Genomic DNA, 22,188 nt, shown 5'->3' with positions numbered 1-22,188 from the left:
AGGAAAGGAATTAAGCCACTCTTTAGCATCTTCCGTTAATGAAAATGGGAACAATTTCATTCTCTTGCCTTCCTCAAACAAACCGTCCACCTTCACTGTTTCACATAATTCAAAGAAATTTGTGAGATGTCTATTGGCGTCTTCGTTATGTCTACCGACAAAATGAATCTCCTTCAACTCTCGGTATAGAGCGGGACTTATTTCAAACTTGTTGACTGTAACCGGTTGGTTATGGATGGGCAATCGAGCACGATTTCTATTTCGATTCCCATATTCGCTGAGAGTATGTTCTGGTAGTGGTGGATCGGCCATCTCAGTAACTATGACGGAATCACCCAAAACCTCTTCTTCAACAACTAAATGTCTTTCCCTTTGTATCCTTTCTCGAGCCACCTTTCGATGTGCCTTTGCTGTTTTTTCAATTTCTGGATCAAAGATAAGTTCAGCTGAGGACTGACCTCGCATACAAGGTTAGACAGATTATGAGTAATGAGGAGTTTAAAATAAAGAAAAATAAATAATTAAGTAAAAACAAATAGTTTTAATTTTTTTTTTAAATAAAATAAAAGAAAAAATTTTATTGCAGAGCAAAAATTTCAATTCAGTAAATAATTTAAATTCAATAGTGATGTGGCAATCCCCGGCAACGGCGCCAAAAACTTGATATCGTTTCAACAAGTGTACTGAATCGTTGCAAGTAATAATAAAACGGTAGTACCGAGTGTCGAACTCAAGGATTGTGTTTTACTATTGAATTATATTTGATTACTAGAATTAAACAAAAAGGTTCCCAAGTTGATTGAAATAATGTTTGAAATTAACAACAATAATAAAATTGATCTTTTATAATGAGAAAAATGTCAGGGATGAGTTTCACTTTGAATCCAACCTTGGTGTCTAATTTGATCCTAGTTACTAAATTCCTTTATTGAATTATTATCGAATTCTCTTTATTATTCTTGCCCTAATGTCTTAGTGACAGAACCTTTAATTCCAAAGTAACCCCTAATTCCTTAGTGGATTTAAGATTAGAATTAAGCATTACCGTAATGAAATTCTCTTGTAAATTATTGTTTTGCAACTAATTTAATTGGTTTCATGACCTGCATCTATCCCTAGACTACAAATTCATGAATTTCTCATCTCAAGCATTTGTAAAGTCCACTTCCGTTTCAAAATACAAATCGTAGAACATTTTAATGTTGATCAAGCAATAAAAAGCATTAAGCACAGGGATGAGAAAAACAATTCAATAAACTCATTCATATAACTAGAAATCAAATCAGAAAAATAAGGGTTTCATCTGGTTACACTCATCCCTAACAAATAGGGTTTAGTTACTCATGACAGAGATACAAAAGATAAGGATTAAAGAAGAATTACAAGAATGATTCATGGATGATTCTTGATAAAACTGCTTCAATGGCGTTAGAAACGGCCGTCTTTGAGTTTTTATGCTAGGGCATAAGTCTCCCAAGTTCCCAAGAGTCAAAAAGATCCATAAACAGTAAAAATTTGCTTTTTTATGATTGCTGATGCGCGTCACGCGCCCCAGGCGCGCAGGGTGTGCTCCAGGCGCGAGTTGACAGAACTGAAACACGAGAAATGCGGTCCAGGCGCGGAGGGTGTGCTCCAGGCGCGCGTTGACAGAACTGAAACACGAGAAATGCGCTCCAGGCGCGCACGGCGCGCTCCAGGCGCACATCATCTACTGTCTGATGTATTTTGCATGTTTCTCATCCTTTACGTCTGAATGGGGTCCCGGTGTCTTCATGAAAGTTGTAGATATGGATCTTAGCTTTCATTAGCACTTGGAGTGACACTAATTGGACATCTAGAACTCCAGATATGGCTGAAATACTCCACATATATCATGTTGATTTTTCACCAAAATTCAGCACTGCACTAAAACAAAACACAATGTAAAATTACGACAAATTCCTACTTAATCAACGAAATAAAAACAAAAAAAAATTTTATTAACTCAAAGAACAAAAATCAACAAAATGTATCAAATAAATCCTTAATTTAACTGATGATTGAGGATAAATAAGACTAAAACAGTGGGAAAATATGCATATGATGAAGAGTCATCAGCGGTATTTGGTTTCCTCTGGTTGGGGAGTTCTTGGAGGAATTATGACTTTCCTACCATGGCAAATCAAAGTTTCTGAATGACCAGACATCCAATCCATTCCTAATATGATGTCCAAGCCCTTAAGGGGCAAACAGACTAGGTTTATTGGAAAAACTCTATCAAACAGAGTGATTTGACACTGGTGACATACTAAGGATGTCTCTATTGAATTCTTAGACGCAGTGCTTACAATTAAGGGATAAGGCATTTCAAGTACAAGAAGATTATGTTGCAAAACAAAATCAGAGGAGGTGAAAGAATGGGATGCACCAGTGTCAAACATGACAATTAAAGGAATTTCATTTATGAATCCAGTGCCAGTTATTAGATTATGATTCATACCTTTCTTTGCATTGAGAGCAAAGGCCCTTCTAGTGTTAGACTTGTTTGGGTTGGACTCTGCTTGTTTTTGGCGTATTGGGCAAAAGGGAGCCATATGACCAGGCTGTTTGCAGTAGTAGCAGACTTGTTTTCCAACCAAGCATTATCCCGCATGATCTCTGCCACACTTAAAGCACTTCTTTGCTCTTGGGGAACTAGATGTCTGTACTTGTTTTCCCTTTCCTTGGGGAGTCTTTACCTTCAATTGTTGACCAAATTTTCCAGACTCTTTTTTTTGTTGCCACTTAACTTGTCTCTCCTCTTGTACCTTCTTTAAATTGTCTTCAACAATGTAGCTCTTGTGTACAAGAGTAGAATAGTTAGTAAGCTCCATATGGCCTATGTTCCCTCTGATTTCAGGTCTCAATCCCCATTCGAATTGGTTTATCTTCCATTCTTTTGTGGGTGCATATTGAGCATGTGGAGAAAATCTAGCCAATTCTTCAAACTTAACAACATACTCTGCAACAGACATGTCTCCTTGTTGCAGGTGCACAAACTCCAACTCTTTTTGTCTTCTGGAACTTTTTGGATAATACTTGTCTAAAAAGGCCACCTCAAAATGTTCCCAATTCATATGATTTCCTTGAGTCTGAAGATAAGTCTTTGCACTCCTCCATCAATACTCTGCCCCACCCTTTAGTATATGGGCAGCAAATGCCACTTTTTGTTCTTCAGTACAAGGCACTACTTCAAATGCCTTTTTAACTCATCCAACCAAACTTGAGCCTCTGAGGGATTGTGGCCGCCCTGGAATGTTGGAGGATGCAACTTAAGAAAATCATAAAACACCATGTTGGCATTTGCAGTGCTATCTCTTTGCATTGCCATTTGTTGTACCAGATTATGGGTAGCCATTGCTTGCATTTGAATAGCTTCCATAACCTTTTCCCATGGTTCAACAGTGGGCTATCTTCAGGGGCAAGATTCATCCTAGATACTTCAGCCATAATTCCGCATACCATACACAAAATACTAAGTTGATCAGACTTAATATTAGGTGAAATGATAATGAGAATGTATAGGAAAACAAAGATATTCTAATTCCTAACACATAATCCATAGTCCAAATGAATCGACATGGCTCTGATACCAAAATGTAAGACCCGTTATCATTTGTCTAGAATATGATAATTGGACCCTCACACCTTAATAAAATAGAGGTAATTAATAATTAATAGTAAATTAGAATCACCATCATAACTGAAAACTACATTCAGAAATATAGTTTACAACATGTTTAGTAGATTCATAAAATATTACATCTTGAAAACAAACTACGATTGTCTGATTACATCATAAAACAAAAAGAATCAAATTCTAAGTCCAGGAGTTTGGAACTGATCTTTTGATGCTAATTTTCATGTCTCATGTTCCTCCAGTTGCTAAAAAAAAAAAAATAATTGGGATGAGATAAAATATCTCAGTGAACCCTATAAATAAGAGGAAAACAACCTCAAAGAGTTTCTTTCATAAAAGTGTATAAAACATACAAAAGTAGTTATACATCTCAAAAAGAAAAAAAAAACAATCATTATTATTATTATTATACATGTCTATTTATATATATGTATATATATGTGTATGTATGTGTGTATATATATATATATATTATTCTGAACTATATATGCATGACCTCAAATCTTTTCTTTTGGAATAAGGAAAAAGTCGTCCAATATCTTAATGTGGGTCACCAAGATATTGAGTCCTGATTGGTAAAGGTGGTCTGACCAAACCCCAATCAGCGTCCTGATTGTTCTCCTTTACCTGTTATTCCATGCCTGGAATAACCTAAATGTCCCACCGTGAGTAAGGCCATGCATGACGTGATTAATAATATTGTACAAAACTTGAAATGTTTTGTATGAAGTGCACTTGTTATGTCATATATAAAATGCATTATTCATTCATAACAATTATAAATAACTTTAGGTGATATACGAAACTCATAATAATTTAATCCTAAGTCCTTAATTCAAAATAAAAATTATAGTCAGGAATATAAAAGCAACATTGGAGTCATGAAATTAGTAACACATCAAAGTCATGAAAAATAGTAAACATATAAAAGTCATGAAATTAATAACAACATAAAAGTCATGAAAAAATCATTTGAATGCAGTTTTAAAAAAAACACCTATATGCAAAATTTCATTTCATCGCACTCTAATTCTCCTAATCTGTAATAATCCAAAATAGTTCACTCAAAAATTTCAGCACCTAAAATCATCATTCTAAACGAAATTAGCATAACATAACACAATTTCACAAACACACATCAGAGGCAACAACAGCGGTAACGAGCATAAATCGTGCTCGACAAGCATAATCACCTTAAATGTAGTGATGCACATACAATTAAATTTTTCCTAATAGATAATTCATTCACAAACATCACAACCATAAACAACCGCCTACGTTCTAACTTATTTTCAACAACTCCAGAAAATGAAATCCATAATCGTAACAACAACAACAACAACAAAAACCCTTTAATAAAAAGAACTCACCTATAAACACAACATAGTTGGTCTCATCTCAAAATTCGAAATCAATAATTCATGAAAAATCTGATTCTAAGACTCGTTTACATAGTTTTGTTTTTATTTAGAAAACCAAACTTAAATACCACAAAGCTCCTGCAGCCGTTATCGCAGTATTTTCATCAAACACCTCTCATGCATTGAATATTTGAGATTAAAAAAAATAGAATTTTCTATCCATTATTAAATAAAACCAAATGTATGCACCTAAAACATTTCTGAACAATCTAATTGAAAGAAATTTCAACAAAAACTTCTCAAAACTAACATGCATGCACAAGTCTTTGAAGAAATTTCTTAAATAAATAATGATAGGAACTCATTGTTTGTAATAAGGGAGAATATGTTCTAATTAGATTGATTGTTGAGCTCCCCTTTTTCCTGAATTGCCACTTCTACTCAAGTTCTTCATTTTTGGGTTATTGTCCCTTACTGCTTCCTTGGTTGAATCTGGTTATGAACAGATGAGACATGCAAGTTTAAAAATGGCTCTAAAAGCTTTTGGTTTAACTGATTTGAAAAATGAAGGAAAATAAGGAAAATGAGAGGTTGAAGATGAAGATTGGGAGGATGAAAGAAAATAACAAGAAGAAGAAAGGGATCGGCGAGAAAAAGAAGAAAGGGATCGTGTTTTAAGAAGTGAGAAAACAACTTACTACAATTTGAGATGTATAGCTGAAATTATGCCATTACCGGTCCAAATATTACAATAATGCCCTTTTTTTCTTATTAATTTAAGAAATAAACTAGTTATTTATTTTTAAATGGTTGTTATATATATATATATATATATATATATATATATATATATATATATATATATATATATGTGTGTGACCTAACTCATATGAATGAGTAGAAGATATTTTTGGACCATCCAACTTAGAAAGAAAAAAAGGCAGGATAGGACACAAACTTGTTTGGGAATCCATAAGATTTGATATTTATTTTTCTGAGGAAATAATTATGTCTTGAATGCTTTCACAAAATAAATTAGGAAGGAATCTTTCCCTCTTAACTTCTACCTCACACTCTCTATATCCCTTACCCCTCATGTGTGACTGAATACACTAGGTTCACTTGATTAAATTCACTTGATTTCAATTTTTATGACTACTGTTAACAAAAAAAAAAGATATTTTCCTCCCTTCTATTATTCATTCATGCCAAACACTATCTATCCACCAATCTCCACCTTAAAATTTCCCAAAGTCCACAATTTTTCTATACTTAGTAATAATAAGAAGAAAAACAAAATCCTAACTCACAAACTCTTTACGGACAAGATTATGTAATCAGAAAAGATTACTGAAACCATAGCCACCATCACCTTCACACCTCCAAAATCATTAGTTTGTTCACCAAATAGTTATAAGTCCAAGAGAATAACCTCTACCTTAATTTTCTCCTCATTTTCGTGCATAAAAAAGGTGAGGCCATTCCCATCATCTTTATTTCTTTTCATTATGGTGTTCTTCCATCATTAACGTTGAGGCTTCACCTTGAAAGCTTGGAACTCCATTTTCTCGCAAACAATTTAGTGGGGCTTATAGCTTTGTGCTAGTAAGAAAAGCGCCCAAGATAAGGGCTTTTTTCCACACAAATTATAATTAGACCGTTGATTGGATGACATGAAATAAATATTTCTGACTGGTTGTCTTTTAAAATGAATAAATGTAGACTAATGGATTAAAATTATAAAATCCTAATTTTTTTCGTTGAGTTTGATATGTATTATACGATTTTTATGAGTAAAGTTTGATTTTTTATGTTATATGTGATAAAGTTTTAGTGTTTATGATGAATATAAAATAAATTTTGAATTTTTTTTTGTTATATGTGATAAAGTTTTATCTTTTATGATGTATATGAGTGGGAGTTTGAATTTTCATGTTATATATGTTAAAGTTTTAATTTTTATGATGTATATGAAATGAAGTTCCGATTTTTATGTGTATGTGGTGAAAATTATAATTTTTATGGTTATTTTTCTATGAATATATCATTCTCATGATATGATATATGATCTTAGTGATTTATGAAAAAGATGATGATTTGAAAAAAGTGACTTTTTGAATGCATATGACATGATGTTAGTGGGATGCGTGGGAATATTTCTTTTTGATAATATATCATCATGTCATGACATATACATCTTCGGGGAAGTTGTCATAGTGGCAGATTTATTTTCCTCATTGGTACGAGTGATTTTTCTGTGTAGAAGTTGTCTTAGTGACATATTTTATATCCGGATCTTATGGTTTTAGAAGCATGCATTATGCATAAGTGCTTATGTTTTTTGTTATGCAATTTGACGGTTTGTGTTTTTTCTTTTAAATTGGAATTTTTTACATTTATTTGTTTTGTGTCATTTTTGCATATGTTTAGCTTTAGTTTGATATGGATGATGAAAATAAATTGACCCTTAGAACAACATTTTAAGTACTAATGACTTTGAGGAGATTCTAGAATAGTTGATGAGTATTGATATGCAGCGAATGTGGGGTAGAAAAATGAGTTTTTAAGACTATTTTGTAATAATTGATTTGTTGCAATATTTCTAAGTTTATTTTTAATCTTTCTTAACATAGTGTTTAAAAGCAGGAAAAAATATGAAAGCGAGTTTCCTTTTGTTAGGAATAATCGAATTTACTTTGTTTTGGCCTCTAAATAAATATTTTCTTGTTAATATTAAATAAATGTGATTGTTACTAATAATTTAAATGAATAGTAGTTTAAGTATTTTTACTTAAAAAAAATTGTCGTAATTTTTATAAGAAATAAATATTTGTGAGTAATGTTTGGGATCAAAATCCAAGGTGTTACACAAAGGATCTAAACATTCTTCATCTAGAAGAACTGATTAGTTCCATCTAATCTCACGAGATTGAACTAGTAGAGGATAAGCCGACGAAGAAGCAAAAGTCTTTGGCTATCATATCCAAAGATAACAAAGCTCTAAGCGGATGAAGATTCAAAGGATAAGAGTAAAGATTCAGAGGTTGAGGAATTATTCTTCAACTCAAGGAAGATTCAGCGCATGTGGCATAATAAGAGATCTTTTCCCCAAGAAGACTTCAACAAGCACCAGAACAAGGAAATAGGTAATGACAAGAAGAAATTCACATGCTTCGAGTGCAAGGAACCTAGACACTTCTAGGCAGAATGTCCAAAACTTTAGAGAATAAGTCATAAGAAAGAATCCAAGACCAAGAAGAAAGGTATGATTACGTGGGATAATTTTGATGAATCCTCTGATGATGAAGAGCTTGCAAACATGGCACTGATGGCTGATATATAGTAACTCTGATTCAGACTATGATGAAGAAAACAAGGTATTGTTTGATCTATCTGGTAGTGAGCTTATAACTATTTTAAATGAGTTTTTAAATAACAATCATTTTGTGTCTTCAAAACTGAAAACTCTAAGAAAAGCCCATAATGATTTGACTGAAAAATATAACTCTATTGAAAAATATTTGAAAAACTTAAGAGAGAGAAAGTGACTCCAAATGAAAACGTCTCAAAACCCTTAGAGGATAACATCTTTAACTCAGTCAAATACAAATTATCTTTCCAAAAGTTCATTGCAAACAACATAGATAGAAGTGAGAAAGCTTCAATGATCTATGGTGTTAGTAGAAATGGAAAAAGAGGAACCAGGTTTGAAGAACTAACATAAAATATTATTTCTCCTACGACTATATGTGTTGTATGCTCAAAGAAAGGACACAATAAAGTATCTTGTCCTATGCTAAAAACATGGAAAAATGAGAGAAAGGTTTATGTTCCAAGACCTGACTCTGAAGGTCGGAGGAACATTTGGATTCGGAGGAAACCAGAAAGGAAAAATAGTTGGTCATGGTACAATTTGTAAAGGTTCTTCTTCTATTAAAAATATTATGTTTGTTAAAGGACTAAACCATAACCTATTGAGCATAAGTCAGTCAAGTGATAATGGTTATAAGTCTTTAGTCAAAAATCCTTTAGGCAATCAATCAAACTGATGGATATATTCTTTTTACTAGTTTAGAGGCAAAACAATCTTTACAAAATTAATCTTTTTAACTTATAAAAACAAGAGGTTAAATGTCTTGTGTTTGTTAACGAGGAACATTTGATTTGGCACAAGAGATTAGACCATGCAAATTTGAGATTCATCTCAAAATTAAACAAAGTCAACCTTGGTAAAGGCTTGCCTAATCTTAAATACAAATCATAGGTGTTTTCTGAGGCTTGCCAAAAAGGGAAACAAACTAAAAAGTCATTTTCTTCTAAAAACATTGTTTCCACAACTTTATCTCTTGAGCTTTTACATATAGATCTTTTTGGTCCAATCAAAACTGCCTCTGTTAATGGTAAGAAGTATGGACATGTCATTGTTGACGATTATACTAGATGAACATGGGTTAATTTCCATAAATACAAGGATGAGTCACATAAGGTCTTCACTACCTTATGTAAACAAGTGCATAATAAAAAATGTCTTTCATGAAGGTGCAAGCACGAGAAAGGGGGTTAAATTGTGTTTGACTAAATTAATAACTTTTTTCATTTGATTAAATTGGTTCTGACTTGAAGACTTACTTGAAGTGGAAGCAATAACAAAACTAAGGAATAAAATCATAAAGTGACACAAGTAATTTATCCTAGTTCACCACTAACTTGGCTACATCTAGTCCATTCACTTAGAATGATTTAATCCACTAATTCAACAACTCTAATTACAAAGCATTTGACCACCCAAGTCAGTCTTCTCAAACAACCTGACAACCCCAAATTTTTGAGGAACACATACACCTTGACTTTACCAGCCATGTTTTTTCCACATAATCATATAACCCTAAATTGTTGACAGCACACTAACACCACTATAGGGTTTGAATACAAAAGTTTCGAACTTGAGTAGTTGCTTCTAACAATCTAATTATAACTTAGAAAATATTTTTCATTCAAACAAGTGTTTCTATATTTGAACTATAAGATGAATTTGGAATTTCAAGCTTGAGTTATTCTACTCTTTTAAATTTTTCGATGATCTTCTTCTTCAGCATTGAGTATCTATTTATAGATAAAATTAGAGCTTTAATTTAGTCATTGTTTGATTCTCAATTGTATCTTCATTTCTAGCTTATTCAACACAAATCTTATTCAAAAATAATTCTGAACAAGAGGTTTTTTGATAATATGTTCATTAGCCAATTCATTATTTATTAATCCAATATGAGTAGTTCCCCTTGATCAATTATGTTCGAATTTTTTTCAGAATGAGTTTGTAAATTCTTCAGATTGTTATTGTTCGTATTTTGTTAAGATTGAGATTGTAAATTCTTTAGCTTGATAGTGTTCGCATTTTGTTAAGATTTCTTCTGCAAATTCTTCAGACAAAACTTTCTTCCTATTATTTGCTTTGATCTAGGCGTGAACATAGTGTTAGACCAGTTCTTGAACTTTCACAAGTTGGAATATGACTAAGTCCAATTCAGCATTTTTTCAAAATCTAAGTCATATCTTTGCAAATAATAAATGTATCTTCTTGTGAGTGTTTCTTCTTGTAAACAATTCTTGATCATATCTTCTTATAAATAATTCATATCTTCTTGTGATAAATCTTGATCAAATCCTTTGTAAATAATTTATATTTTCTTGTAGATAAATCTTGATCAAATCTTATCGTAAATGATTCATATCTTCTTGTAGATAAATCTTGATAAAATCCTTTTGTAAATAATTAATATCTTCTTGTAGATAAATCTATATCAAATCTTCTTGTAAGTAATTCATATATTCTTGTGATAAGAAGATGATCTTATCTTCTTCCAATCTTGACCATATCATGTTTTCTTTAAAAATACAAATCTTCTTTCACACTCTTAGAAGTCAAATATATTGTTCTCATAAAATACTTTTGTAAACATCCAAATTCTAAGTATAAAACCAACTTGGTTCAAACAATCTCCCTTTTTTTTTATGATGAAAAAGTTGTATTTTTGGTAACAACTTTTCTTTTAAATACTTTGACTCTCCCTTACTAAAGGCTCCCCCTAAATATATGTAATTTTTCTCCCCACATTATCAAACATCCTTCTCCCCCTTTTGTCATCATACAAAAAGACCTGAAAGTGAAACTTGATTATGTTTTTTATTTTTATTTTTAAATTTGCCCTTTCTTTTTTATAGATAAAAAGAACATAAACGTAAGACATAAAATTTATCGTAAGTATGAAACTAAACTACTCTAAGATTGACGCAACATCCATTAGGTAAAAGAATAAGGTTTAGGTTTTTCTTGATGAAGTCAAACCTATCTTCAGCTAATGGTATGGTGTATATGCCAACCCATTCATGTTTGGTGTCTACGAACTGGATAGTAAGCACACCTTTTTGAACAAAGTCCTGAATGAAATGGTGTTTGGTTTCTATGTGTTTAGCTCTAGAATGAAGTACATGGTTTTTGGTTAGGCAAATGGCATAAGGATTGTTAGAATTAATGGGAATGTTGGTTTCTAGCATTTTGTAGTCTTGTAGTTGATGTTTCATCCAAAGTAGTTGAGAGACACAACCAACTGCTGAAATGTACTCAACTTTTGCTATTGACATGGCAATTTAGCTTTGTCTCTTACTTGACCAAGAGATTAAGTTGTCACCTAGAAATGTGCAGTTTCCACTTGTGATTTTTCCCTCAAGTTTATCTCCATCATAATCAGAATCACAATACCTACTTAGTTTGTACTCAAAATATTTCTTGTAGTACAAGGTAATGTTGGTAGTGCCTTTTAGGTATCTAAGGATTCTCTTAACAACAACGAAATGTGATTCTATAGGGTCATCTTGAGATCTTGCACATACAAACACACTTAACATGATGTCAAGTTTGTGCAAGAACAACTAAACCAGTTCAATAGGAATGACGTATGGAATCTAGTTCCCAAACCCAAAGAAAAGAAACCTATTAGAACCTGGTGGATTTCCATAAACAAGTTATATGAAAAAGGTTAAGTGGAAAGAAATAAAGCTAGACTTGTAGGTCAAGGCTATAGCCTGAAACAAGGTATTGATTACATTCAAACCTTTGTGTTTGTGGCAAGGTTTGAGGCAATTAGAATTTTACTTTCATTTGTAGCCTTTAATAAAACTATTTTATATCAATTTGACGTGAAAAAACACAATTTTAATTGGTTATACAAATGGAGAAATGAGGTTAGACAACCTCCTAGTTTTGAAGATAATGAATTTCCATACCATGTCTTTAAATTGAAAAAATCTTTATATATTTTCTTGAACAAACTCCAAGAGCTTGGTATGACATACTAAAAAAATTTCTTTTAAATATGGTTTTGAAAGAGGTCGGGATAGACATTACTTTGTTTATAAAATAATCTAAAAATGATCTTTTCATCATTCAATTATATGTTGATGATATAATTTATGGTTCTACTAAAACTAAACTATGTGGAGAGTTCTCTCAATCAAGGCAAAATGAGTTTGAGATGAATATGATGGGAGAGCTTAAATTTTTCCTTGGAATTCAAATTAATCAAAGGTTAGAAGGTATAAACATTCATCTAAGTAAATATATCAATGAAATTCTTAAGAAGTTTAAGATGGATGAATGAAAACCCATGCTCATACCCATGCATCCTACTTATTCTCTTGATAAGGATGAATCAGATAAAAAGATATATCAAAAGGTATACATAAGGATTGGTTCTCTCGTCTATCTTACTACATCTATACCTAATATTTTGTTCTTGTTTGTGTCTGTGTGTGCATGATTTGAGTATAACCCTAAAGAATTGCATTTAATATCTATTGAAAGGATCTTAAGATATTTGAAAGGTATCACTAATCTTAGTTTGTCCTATGAGAAATCCTATGAGTAAAGATTAGAAGGTTTTTGTAATATTGACTATGTTAGAGATAATCTAGAAATAAAGAGCAATAGTGGAAGTTGCACTTTCCTTTGTTACAATATAATCTTCTGATCAAGTAAAAGACAAGGAATAATTGCTCTATCTATTGCAGAAGCATAATACATTTTAGTAGCTAGTTACAACACTCAATTGTTGTGGATGAAACATTTACTAAAAGATTACATAATAAATGAGAGTAGCAATCCTATTTTTGAGGTAATATAGAAGGTTCTAGAAGACACATAAAAATGAAGTTTGAATTTCGTTTTGTCATTTCCAAAAGTTAATTTTTATTGCATAATCAAAAAGTACGTCCATTATCAAATCATTCAACTTACAATTATAAAATAGGCTTGGTAAAATAAAGTTGAATCATAAAGAACTTAGATTAGAGTAACAGATATATGTATGTATATATATGTATGTATATATATATATATATATATATATATATATAGAGAGAGAGAGAGAGAGAGAGAGAGAGAAAGAGATAGAGAGAAATATGAGACATAAGGATTTTTAAACTAGTTCACAATAGACTGTTGTTATATCTAGTCCTCACCTTATAAAGAGTTTTTGCCTCAGTATAGCCCAGGTCTTAAGCCACAATTGAAGCAATAACCTTCTGGCTTTGAGTATTTTTCTTATTCCTCTCCAAGAAGTCGCCGTTAGAATCCTTCTCAACTTTCTAGCAAACTTTTTTTGAGGTTCATGAGTATTATTATATCTTTTTGGGTACCTCTTACGGATGAAAGAATTGTTGCCACTATCGAGCTAATTTACATTAGTTCCAATTTCTGTTTGAATTGACACAAAGTTTGTTTCTAGAATTCTAACTCCCACTGATAGGGTGTTACATTTCCAGTCATATATCAATTCAAGTGTATAAAATACTTTGACAGATTCACATCAATTCTAGTAACTCTCTATTGAGAGGAGTTTTCATTTCTTTATTTCTTTTGATGGGTTCTAGGATTTTACAAAAATTATTCTTAACATATTGACTTTTTCATTCTCACAACGACACTTTCATATTGTTCCATTTCTACCCATTTCTTATTCGTTGAGAATGTTATTGTTGAAGATCTTGAATCATCATTTAAGGCAAACCAGCATTTAATACATATCCATATATGTTCATAATTTATTCACCGTATCTTGATTTAAGAGGACAAATCTCAAAGGATGACACTATCATAGGATGTCATGCGTTTCTTTAGTTAGAGGATAAGTCCACTATGATGAGTAGAGGATGTGGAATGTTGACTTCTTATCAGAGCGTTGACTGTATCAGAGTGTTGACCAACAATTAACTGGTTAACTAGATTTATAAGACCATAATAATCAGAGTGATCTTGTGCCATTAATTTCATCTGAGGCGCGTTTAGAGCGTGTTTAATAGAGTCATACACTGCTTCAACAGTTTCTTCAGAGTCACTATGCACTTGATTAGTTAATTCTCTCTTTTTACAGGATTTAGCTTGTACCAGAACATTGACTTTATTATAGGGTTTACTCAAAGCTTTCTTCTTTAGATCTTTGAGTCAGAAAATCAACATGTGTTTTTAGTCAAAGGCAAATAATCATTGTAACGCTATTTTCCTTTATCTATAGAGGGTCAATCATTGACTTGTAGTTCCTTTGTCTTAAACGCATTGACTCGGACTATAGATTATCATATGCTTGTTGCAATGCTTCTTATTGCTATATTAGGACTTATTCTATTAGTAAACATAATTACTTGTTTATTAGGTGATAATATCTTTTGTATTAAAAACACTTTGATTATTATCTCTAATTTACTCATAATTTATGTTACCTTAAAGTAGATAGGCATTCATATAGTTCTTTTTATTCTAACTTAATCTACACACTTAACAAATACAGTTAGGGGATAATTGTTTTTCTTTTTTATTTTGTTATCATCAAAATATCAACTAGAGAATTGTACCTTAAATCACTTTTGCACTAACAAATACTTTTGCTATCAATTTAACAAAAAAATCATATTTTACATTCGAGGGAAAAACATAAAGAGATTAAACATCACTTCATCTGAGACTCAATTCATAAGGAGATTTTAAACATTAAATTTTTGAACATTGATCAGTGTACAAACAAATATTTTACCAAGCCCCTTGTTGAAGATAGATTTAACTTTATAAAGAAAAATTTAAACATTCAATTTATAAAGGAGTGATATTTTAATCTTTGTATGGATTGTTTGTCCTCTGGTAAAACAGTTTGTTTTGGATAAATACATATGGTTTGTCTCTGATAAATTAAGTTTTCCCTCTGCCTCTCTGGTTGATTAAAATTTAATTTGTTACTTGAAATGTTTTCTTGATTTGTGTCTAATCTAGCAACCTGACACACATCGTATTGTGATTATTAAGTGTGCATGTTAGTTTTTTTCCCTATTAGTTTTTAGAAACTTAAAGCATTTTAACAAAAACAAAAACACTCATAATTCATTCACTATTTTCACATGATTTCCTATAGTTTTGCACTTAGGAACCTTTTACAAACTTCCTTCATGGAGAGTGGTTATGATCAAAGGGTTGGGGTAACCAAAATTAACAAATAGTTATTTGAAGACCATAAGGTTAACACCAAGGTCGTTTACTTGAAGCCTAGGTACAAGGTTCTTTTCAAGATTATGATTGGGTGTGCAATGCCCAAGGGTAGCTCTATAGACCACATCAACAAGGATCCCAAGGGATTGATGCTTAACATCTCTCAAAACCTAATTCTAGAACACATGAGATCGCATGTCATCAATTCTAGGTCTGGGAAAATCAAAACCATATCCTACTCAAGACTTATCACTACCATGCTAAAGAGGACTCCTTTGATAGTCTTTGGAAGAAGTTGGAGAACACCATTTGATAATGGTTTTCTCTACTTCTACTTTATTCAACATCAACAATATCATCAAGATGATGTTGATTTCTACAAAGGACATCATAAATTCAGACAATGAAATTAAGAAGCTCTATGGTTAGACAAATGGGCCTTAAGAAATTCTCTTTAATGTTGAACACTCTTATGCTCTAATCGTTGAAGATGACAACAAGGAGGTCATCCAAGAGTACATCAGGATATACCACTCAAGTCAATAAGTCTTTTTGTTTGTTTCCCTTTGTCAAGAGCTTCAGAAGAATATGAAAAGAAGAGAAAAAGGCAACAAAAAGTGGTGTCAACAGTGTCTGAAGAAGAAGAAAAAAATGCCAATAAGGAAGAAGCTAGCCTCATTCTCCGCAAAAGACCTAAGGTAACTCCTACTACTAAGTCTACCTCTACTTCTGTTAACATTAGTAGAAAATCTGATATGCATTAATCCCTTACCCCTACAACATTTCAACCTTCAAACCAAATCATTTTTGAACCCTCATTAACTCTGCACTACCAAACTAGGTAACCATAAACACAACCAATGTATCACTTACCTCTAAGTCTAACTCAAGATACCTCTGACAATTAAATTTTAGAAGCTTTGGAGAAAAACATGGAAATCTCTCGCTACAAAAGAAACCCATATCCTCTATATAGTCAATTTTCAACCTCACCTCAACCAAACACAACCTCCATATCCCAAGCTCCACATAATAACCCTCCTCAAACATCTACTCAGACAAACACCCAAACCTCACCAACTTCTCCTACCCTTGACCTTACTCAATCTTACTTGTGGACCCCATTAACATAGCATATGAGATAACATTGCAAGTTGTTCATAATTTAGTCTCTAAAACATTTTTAGATAACACATCTGCTATTAACACACAACTACCAAATTTTGAACATGACCATTCCATTCACCAGGACCTTTCACTCTTCATTCCATCCTTATCTCCTAGTTTTCCTAATCTAGATTCATTCATATATGCTTTTACTATTAAGATTATAATATGAATGCTCGTAGTTTGTACCCTCATAAAGTCTCAACTTAGTAGGACCAAGTTCTAACCTTCGTAATAAATTGGGTAAGGGAGAACATGAAGTATGGAAGGCCTTTGGCTTCTCATAATTCAAGTGATTCCCAACATATTGCAGAGATCTTCTACCTATGGGTTTTGCATTTTCAGAAAGCACATGAAAATCAGACAGGGAAGACTTTAACTACTACATCATAAGAAATTTCAAATGAAGTTGTGTCTCCCTTTGTCTCTAATCCTCTGGAAATTCAGTGGTTACTCCTCTAGCACCATTGTAGTTTCTTGCAGTCATTCTTCAAATGGTGATTCCTCTTTTAGAAGTACCAAATGTTTCTTCTATATCCGAATCTGGCGTGTTTTCCTCTACACGCTCATATGATGCTCTATCTGCACCAACCTTTGACCCTTATCCATTTATGAATGAGGCGTTTATGTCACAAACGACCAAAATGAAGAATATATTCATAATACCCTAGGCCTTTTGTTTTCTTTATTTTTTTATGTTCTGTGTAAACCTTCCCTTTTACATTATTAATGAAAATTTTGTTCTTTAGTCTCACTGCATTCGTTTTCTGATGCCAAAATGAGGAGTATATATATTTTGAGAACTATTTCACTTTCAAAACTTTTTTTAGTATATCTATTAATCTTGCTCTTGTTTAGGAGAAATTTTACTATTTTTAAAGAAAAATTATTCACATAAACAGATGTTTGTCATCATCAATAATGGGGAGATTGTTAGAACCAAGTTGGTTTGAAGAACAATGACCCTAAATTATTTTGACAATAACAAAAGTAGTTTTTGGGAACAATTTATGTTTTAATGAATTTGTTTAACTGTGCAAACTCTATAATATAGATGTTCTTGAAGACTCTGTGTTGGATGCTCCATTTTAGAAAGAAATATAATCTTCAACTCATATGATTTTAATCATACGCCTCTGCTGAATCTGATTAAAGAAAGCTCATTGAAATACTTATGCCTTTAAAAGAATTTGACAAAAGTGAACGCTTTACTCAAAGTCAACAACTTACAAGTAAATCCCTTGAGCCCAAAATTTGAACAACTCAATAACTCAACATCTTCTACTCATCAAAGTTACTTATCCTTTACATTTCCTACCGCTTTTATCAAGATACACAAAAGAAATTTATGGACAAGTATTGAATGTTGAATCAAGATTTTTGAAGATTGATACAATCCATATTTTACGTACGAAATTTATGCAAATCTTTGTAATGGTTTGAAACCCTAATTGTTGTGAAAATTCTCTATATGAAGGTGAATCACAAATATACAATCGTTCACAAACTAGTACAATCCAATAAAGTGATGCCTATCTCATGCCATCACAAATCAATAATCCCTGCGAGGAGATGGTCGTCCCTCCAGACAAAAATAATAGTGATAAACGCAAATAAGAACAATAGTAGTTAGGGCTGTGCATGGTTGGTTTTTTTAAAAAACCAAACCATATCCATTTTAAAACCAATATATGGATTTAGATTTATAACCAAATTCATTATTTGGTTTAAAACCAGTTATAAAACCAATTGTAAAATTGGTTATGGTTAAATAACCGGTTTTTAATTAAGCAACTAATTTCGAAAAATTTAATTTTAAAATCGGTTTTTATTTTGTTTCGAGAAATAATTTTTTTCTTAAAAAATTTAAATTTTTGATATTTACGATAAAAAATAATTTACAATTTTTTTAATTCGAGAAAAAAAATTCATTTTTTTCGATAAATATTTTTAAAACTTTTCTCAGCAAATTTTTTGAGAAAAAATTCGATTTAAAATTTTGTTAAGAAAAAGAAAACTTTTTTTTTTATTTTTTTCTGATAGTTTTTCGAAAAAAATAAATTTGAAAAGTTTTTCAAAAAAAAACTCAAAATTAACAAAATATTGAGGGCTTATGAGTCGCCTCCTTTAAGCCTACAAAAAATAATGAAATAATGAGTCGGAGTTTTAAAAAATTGGCTTAATATTAGAGGCTTAGTAAGAAAAAATTTAAAGGAGACTTTGAAGTTTAGAGCTTTTTTGACAACTCTAGTAATAAGTAATTGATTAAATGAAGTTAGTAATATCTTAATGAAGTTGGTAATAAATTGTCGGAAAATGCTGTTGAAAGGTGGAAGGTCGGTGAAGTGATGGCAAAATCAGAATTGTTTTAGTGTTTTTGAGATTTAGGATTTTTGGGAGTTGAGTGGATAAAAACCAGATAAAAACCAAATCAAAATATAAAACATAAGTGGGTATCCAATCGGTTCATAAATAAACCGAATTATAACCATGTGATTTTAAGCGAATATTTAAAATGAATTTGGATCCGATTTTGGATTTGGGCCACATAACCGGATTTTTTTGCACAACCCTAATAGTAGTAATAAACAAGCAAGGTTGAAGGTCAAATCATAAAAAAAATACACTTTTCCCGTATATAAGCACAATTATAGGTTTGAGAGAGCACGGTGAGAAATGACTACCTCAACTAACGATCCTTCGCTCTTTGCAATCTTCTCAAGTAGTGGAACAACTTTTTAGCTGGAGGTTTTGTGATTGGAGGCTTCTAAGTTACTAAAAAAATGAAGAAAAATTTTTAGGTTTGGAGAGAAGCAAGAGAAGATGATGTGTTTGAAAAAAAGAAAGTGATAGTAAGACGATGATGATGGTGGCCGTGAATTGCTTTTTTAGGGAGGGGAAAGTGTTTTCTCCTTCCCTTAATTAATCTATTATCTCAATTCCAAATTTATCTCCAAAATTTCTAACCACATAAATTGTTAGTGCAAAAGTAGTTTTTAGCTACAATCCTATGATTGATGTTTTGATGATAACAAAAGCAATAAGAAGAATTATCCCTTAACTATTTGATAAGTGTGCAAATTGTGTTAGAAGATAAATATTTACATTAATGACTATCTATTTTAAGGTAACATAAACTATGAGTACATTCGAGATGATAGTCTAAGATATTTTTAACACAATATTATCACCTAATAATAGAGCGAGTCATGATATAAGTTGCAAGAAGTTTTGTAACAAGCATCTACTTATCTACAATCAAAGTCAAAACATTAAAGACAAAAGAAACATGATTCAACGATTGACCTTCTTACCATAAGGAAAAATAACGCAACAATAATAATCTGCCTCTCTGACTAAAGGTGATTAAGAATCAACATCCTCTTTGATCCTTTAACTTAAGAGCAAAGAAAAAAGCTTTGAATAAAGCCAATATTAAAGTCAATACTCTGAAAGTTAAATCCTATGATAAACAAAGAAAGAGAAATAATTACTCAAGAAAAATGCACAATGGCTCTAAAGAATATGTTAAAGAAAAATCTATCTCTAATCAACGTGCTCTCAACACACCTCTGATAATTTTATTAGACAAGCTCTCTCTAATCATTTTGCGTCTGATAAATATGGCAGCCGAGTTGATAATTTGGTCAACACATCACAACAACACTTAGATAAAGTCAATGTTCTAATAAAAAATAAATTTTCTAAAGTCAGTCATCTCAACCCAAAACCAAGGAGAAGTAGACATCTCAATATGATCTACTCAACAAAGATGGACTTATCCTCTGAATGAATAAGTGCATGCCATTCTCTGAAAATGTCATCCTTTGAGATTTGTCTTTTTAAATCAAGATACGTTGAATTAATTATAAAAATATATATAGATATGTCTTAAAGGCTGATATATTTTAAATGTTGATTCAAAATCTTCAAGAATAATATCCTCAAAGAATATATTCCTCAATATTTAATTTGGTCTCTAAGTAACATTTTAAGTTAAAAAAATTTGATGATGTAGGTAATATAACGAGGTGATTAAAATGTTACTAATACTTAAGCCTATAAATTGATGATATTACTAATACTTAAAAAATAGACACTTCAGTGATTTTTAACTTACAATGTTACTTCGATACCAAATTAAAAATATTTTTATTTTCTAGGGGTATAAAGCAAAAACAAATTTTTGCAAAGACTGATTTTAAAGTAACTTATATTCACAGAGACCAAATAAATAATTAAGCATATAAATTATAAATATTACATTTAAATATTTTGTTTATTTATCTAAAAACTCATGGTTTTTTAGTGAGTATTTGAGAGAATAAGATTTAGGTAATTTTATGCGTAGATGTTTATTAAATAGTTAGGATTGTTAGACATAAGTCCTCTAGATCATGATTTTGACATAATTAACAAACATACAATGTCCATGTATCATTTGATAAATCTAACAGGTTGAACTGAGTAACATTTCAGGAAAAAACAAGCAAACACTATACACTTGGAGCAAAAGCTTGGAACTCAAGGAATCAACAAAAATTGGAGGATGTGCTTGAGAAAGATGCAAATATGTATAATGTGATTAGTGGTTGTAGTAGTTATTTAGTAGACTCATCACTATAGTTTCATACTTAAGTATTTGCCAAAGTAAAAATGAAATCATAAAATAAGAAAGTAAATCAATCAACTGATAAGTCAATTGATGAATCAATTGGGCAATCGATTGTCTGACTCAGAACAAAAGTTTTTACTAAGTAAATCGATTGGGAAAGCGATTACTTAAAGGCTTTTAGTGAAACCTGAGTTCTGGGTTTAATCCAATCAATTGGACAATCGATTGGGACATCAATTGAGTAATTGAATTTGTGATTCACATAACCAACCACTTACTGAATCAATCGATTGACAAATCGATTGTGAAAAAGTTTTTCATCAGGAATGAGTTCTGTGATCAACCAAATCGATTGGACAATCAATTGAATTAAGTTTCTTAAACTGCAAGTTTTGTGGCAATCGATTAGGTAATCGATTGAAAGAATGAACTGGTTAATCATTTATCAGAAACATGTTGCATAATTGCTTGGCACATCGATTTCAACCAAAATAGCTGAGCTACTGTAACAAGCCAAATCAATTGGATTAGAACAGTGGAGTCACTGTGACTAGTCAAGTCGATTGGCAAATCGATTGGATTAAAACATTGGAGTCACTGTGACCAGCCAAGTCAATTGGCAAATCGATTGCATTAAAATGTCTGAGTCACTGTGATCAGCCAAATCGATTTACAAATCGATTGAACTAAATATTTGAGTTACAGGAAGAATTCGGCTCATTGCCAAATCGATTATGACTATGAATATGCGTCGACTGAGCAATCGATTGTTTTGATCTCGTTGTTTGAACAAAACACCTATAATCGATTACTCAATCGATTCTAATATAATCTTAGTATCAGTTTCTGATTTATG

General features: G+C 31.5%; 2 protein-coding genes and 1 long non-coding RNA gene across 3 annotated transcripts; 1 reads left to right on the top strand and 2 right to left on the bottom strand.

The window, feature by feature from the left end:
* Positions 1-2,093: 2,093 nt before the first annotated feature.
* LOC140919414 (uncharacterized) lies at positions 2,094-2,573 on the bottom strand. Its single transcript, XM_073365425.1, has one exon. The coding sequence runs from the start codon at positions 2,571-2,573 to the stop codon at positions 2,094-2,096; it is 480 nt and encodes a 159-aa protein (XP_073221526.1).
* A 48-nt stretch (positions 2,574-2,621) lies between these two features.
* Positions 2,622-3,400, bottom strand: LOC140919413 (uncharacterized). Its single transcript, XM_073365424.1, has 2 exons — positions 3,242-3,400; positions 2,622-3,110 (listed from the first exon to the last, which is right to left on the bottom strand). Exons 1-2 carry the CDS (start codon positions 3,398-3,400, stop codon positions 2,622-2,624), a joined length of 648 nt encoding a protein of 215 aa, XP_073221525.1.
* Positions 3,401-15,874: 12,474 nt separating this feature from the next.
* On the top strand, positions 15,875-17,471 carry LOC140919476 (uncharacterized). Its single transcript, XR_012162069.1, has 2 exons — positions 15,875-16,248; positions 16,966-17,471. It is a non-coding gene; the product is annotated as an uncharacterized lncRNA (long non-coding RNA).
* Positions 17,472-22,188: the final 4,717 nt, after the last annotated feature.

The sequence above is a fragment of the Cicer arietinum genome, chromosome 2 (genome assembly GCF_000331145.2).
Source record: "Cicer arietinum cultivar CDC Frontier isolate Library 1 chromosome 2, Cicar.CDCFrontier_v2.0, whole genome shotgun sequence".
Lineage (NCBI taxonomy): Eukaryota > Viridiplantae > Streptophyta > Magnoliopsida > Fabales > Fabaceae > Cicer > Cicer arietinum.
The sequence above is the reverse complement of the archived record's forward strand: the minus strand, read 5'-3'. Positions and strand labels throughout refer to the sequence as shown.

What these genes read in the sequence shown, in the direction of transcription:
- LOC140919414 (XM_073365425.1), bottom strand. Translation starts at nt 2,573, where the DNA reads ATGGCTCCCTTTTGCCCAATACGCCAAAAACAAGCAGAGTCCAACCCA.
- LOC140919413 (XM_073365424.1), bottom strand. Translation starts at nt 3,400, where the DNA reads ATGGAAGCTATTCAAATGCAAGCAATGGCTACCCATAATCTGGTACAA. An exon ending in ACAATCCCTCAGAGGCTCAA is followed by an intron (nt 3,111 to 3,241) that starts GTTTGGTTGGAT and finishes ACTTATCTTCAG; the next exon opens with ACTCAAGGAAATCATATGAA.